Source organism: Ammodytes marinus (assembly GCF_949987685.1).
Source record: "Ammodytes marinus genome assembly, chromosome: 16".
Taxonomy (NCBI): Eukaryota; Metazoa; Chordata; class Actinopteri; order Uranoscopiformes; family Ammodytidae; genus Ammodytes; species Ammodytes marinus.
The window spans coordinates 2,096,227-2,098,726 of record NC_137220.1 but is presented as its reverse complement, the minus strand read 5'-3'; the positions used below and the strand labels follow the sequence as shown (position 1 = coordinate 2,098,726).

The window sequence follows — 2,500 nt, the reverse complement described above, 5'->3', positions numbered from 1 at the left end:
ATGGCTGTCTCCACTATGCTAGGTGGCGCTGTAGCCCTTTCAACCATGCTTTCAACAAGTGGTTTTAGAGCCACGTCCGGTTCTCTTTCGTCAATAACCCATGGTGTAGCCTATCACGCGCAGGCACACAAGCACAGAACGAGAAGTCCGATATGCGAAATCCGATCCCTGTATACATGCAGAGAGAAAGCCGACAATGAACGAATTATCTAGGTGTTCTTATCCGACTTCTCTTGTCCGTTATTGTGCCGATTTGTGTCCGAAGTAGATCGGATAAAGGTGTTTACATGCAGTTTAAAAGTCCTGTTGAAGTCTTATTCGTTTAGTTATCCGATTATGAGTCTGCATGTAAACGAGTGAGGTCGGTCGTTACCTTGCAGGCGGTTGATGAGCCACATGAGCTGTTTCTTGGAGATGTTGGTGTAGCCCAGGTTGAGGGAGACGGGCTGTCTGCGGATGATCCCACTGAGCATGGGAGGAGTGATGGAGCGCTGTCTGCTCAAGTCTATCTGAGTCCACAGCCGCTTGTCACAGCACCTGGAGGAACAAACACAACCGTTTATAGAGGTACAGGGAGTCTTTGTCTGTCTGTCTGTCTGTCTGTCTGTCTGTCTGTCTGTCTGTCTGTCTGTCTGTCTGTCTGTCTGTCTGTCTGTCTGTCTGTCTGTCTGTCTGTCTATCTGTCTGTCACATCAACTAAAGAGAATAAAACACAACCGTTTATAGAGGTACAGGGAGTCTCTGTCTGTCTGTCTGTCTGTCTGTCTGTCTGTCTGTCTGTCTGTCTGTCTGTCTGTCTGTCTGTCTGTCTGTCTGTCTGTCTGTCTGCCTGTCTGTCTGCCTGTCTGTCTATCACATCAACTAAAGAGAAAAAAACACAATATGGTAGAAAAAAAGATTTCGGATGTCCCAATTCTTGTGGCCAGATTTGGATTGAAAATAACACAACACAACTCAACCGCTTATCATGCAGTAGGAATAACTGGGGTCGGCCCGGACGCTACATCCACTTTATATACTATCTATGCTATTAAGACAGGAGTTATAGCCGGAGTGACCTTGTACCATATTGTATCTTCTTAGTCTTTTTCTGTCTGTCTGTCTGTCTGTCAACACAACCGCTTATCACAGCACCTGAGGAAGAAGACCGCTTCAAACTTTGCACTAATGTCCACTCTGACTCAAAGATGAACTGAGTAGATTCTGGAGGTCAAAGGTCAAAGGTTACTGTGACCTTCCATATTGTGAGGTCTCAGTGACCTTGTACCATGTTGTATCTTCTTAGGAGCTTTACTTTCTTTAAAGCATTGACTACCAACACTGGACTTTCACCGTTCAGCGATTCTATGGAGGAATAGAACCACCAGACGATATTTCTAATTTTTCGAAAACACAATTTTAGCGGGGCGCCTTTAGCTCAGTCGGTAAGGCGTCCCCCCCTCCCGGGCCGGGCCCAGCAGCAGACCCCGGTTCGATTCCAACCCGCGGTCGTTCTCTGCATGTCACTCCCCTCTCTGCCCCATTTCAACTCTGTCTCTCTGCACTATCAATAAAGCATAAAAAAATGCCCAAAAAATATCTTTAAAAAAAAAAGAAAAAAAGAAAACACAATTTTAGAAAAAATCCTCTTTATATCACAGTGTGTATCAGAGTGTGATAGCCATAGACTTATCCATCTCTCCAAAGGCACTTGTTCAGTGACGAGTTTTAAACTACATCCCAAAGAAATGTGCAGAATCACAAATGGTTAAAAGACAAGATGTAATAATTAAAACATGACTGACCATCTTATTGTTATTGATAAAAATAATTATTTCAGAATGAGAGGTCATTGTGTCGGCTCCATGTGAATAGGAATTACATATGTTAGTAATATGTCTAGTAAAATAACTGCAGGCTCTGTGAATGTAAACAAATCACCCTCTCCTCTGAAACTGTGTAGTAACCCTTTAATTCAAATGTAACTTGAATGTTTTGGGGCGACTGTGTCTCTCAGGTGGTAGAGCGGGTCGGCCAATGATCGAAGGGTTGGCGGTTCGATCCCAGCCCTGCCACTTGTGTCATGGATGTCAATAGTAGGCCTGCTATCGGTGCGTGAATGTGTGTATATAGTATAACACATGACTAACCATCGGCTCCATGTGCGTCAGACTCTCATGCATGCGCGCACACACACACACCCACACAACCTCCCCCACCCCCACACACACACACACCAACCACACACACACACACAATCTCCCCAAGCCCCCACACCAACAACCACACACACACACACACACACACACACCAACAACCACACAGACACACACACAGACATGACTCACCATCGGCTCCAGGTGCGACACACCCTCATACACACACACAGCTCCCTCTGGCTCAGGTGTGTGAACACTCGCAGCCAGACGTCGCGTGTCATGATGTGAGCTGATCCCGAATCCAGCGGCAGACAGCTGGGCTCCGGGCAGGCTGGGGGGGGCCGCACCAGGTGTCTTTCCAT

The 2,500-nt window shown here is 46.4% G+C and overlaps 1 protein-coding gene across 1 annotated transcript in view; it reads right to left on the bottom strand.

The window, feature by feature from the left end:
• fbxl19 (F-box and leucine rich repeat protein 19) overlaps nt 1-2,500 on the bottom strand; it is a gene marked incomplete at its 5' end in the record, with an annotated part of 19,647 nt that overhangs the window by 5,962 nt on the left and 11,185 nt on the right. Inside the window, 2 exon segments of the mRNA XM_080043981.1 lie at nt 374-537; nt 2,328-2,485. Of these exon segments, the coding sequence (XP_079900107.1) occupies nt 374-537; nt 2,328-2,485 (322 nt within the window).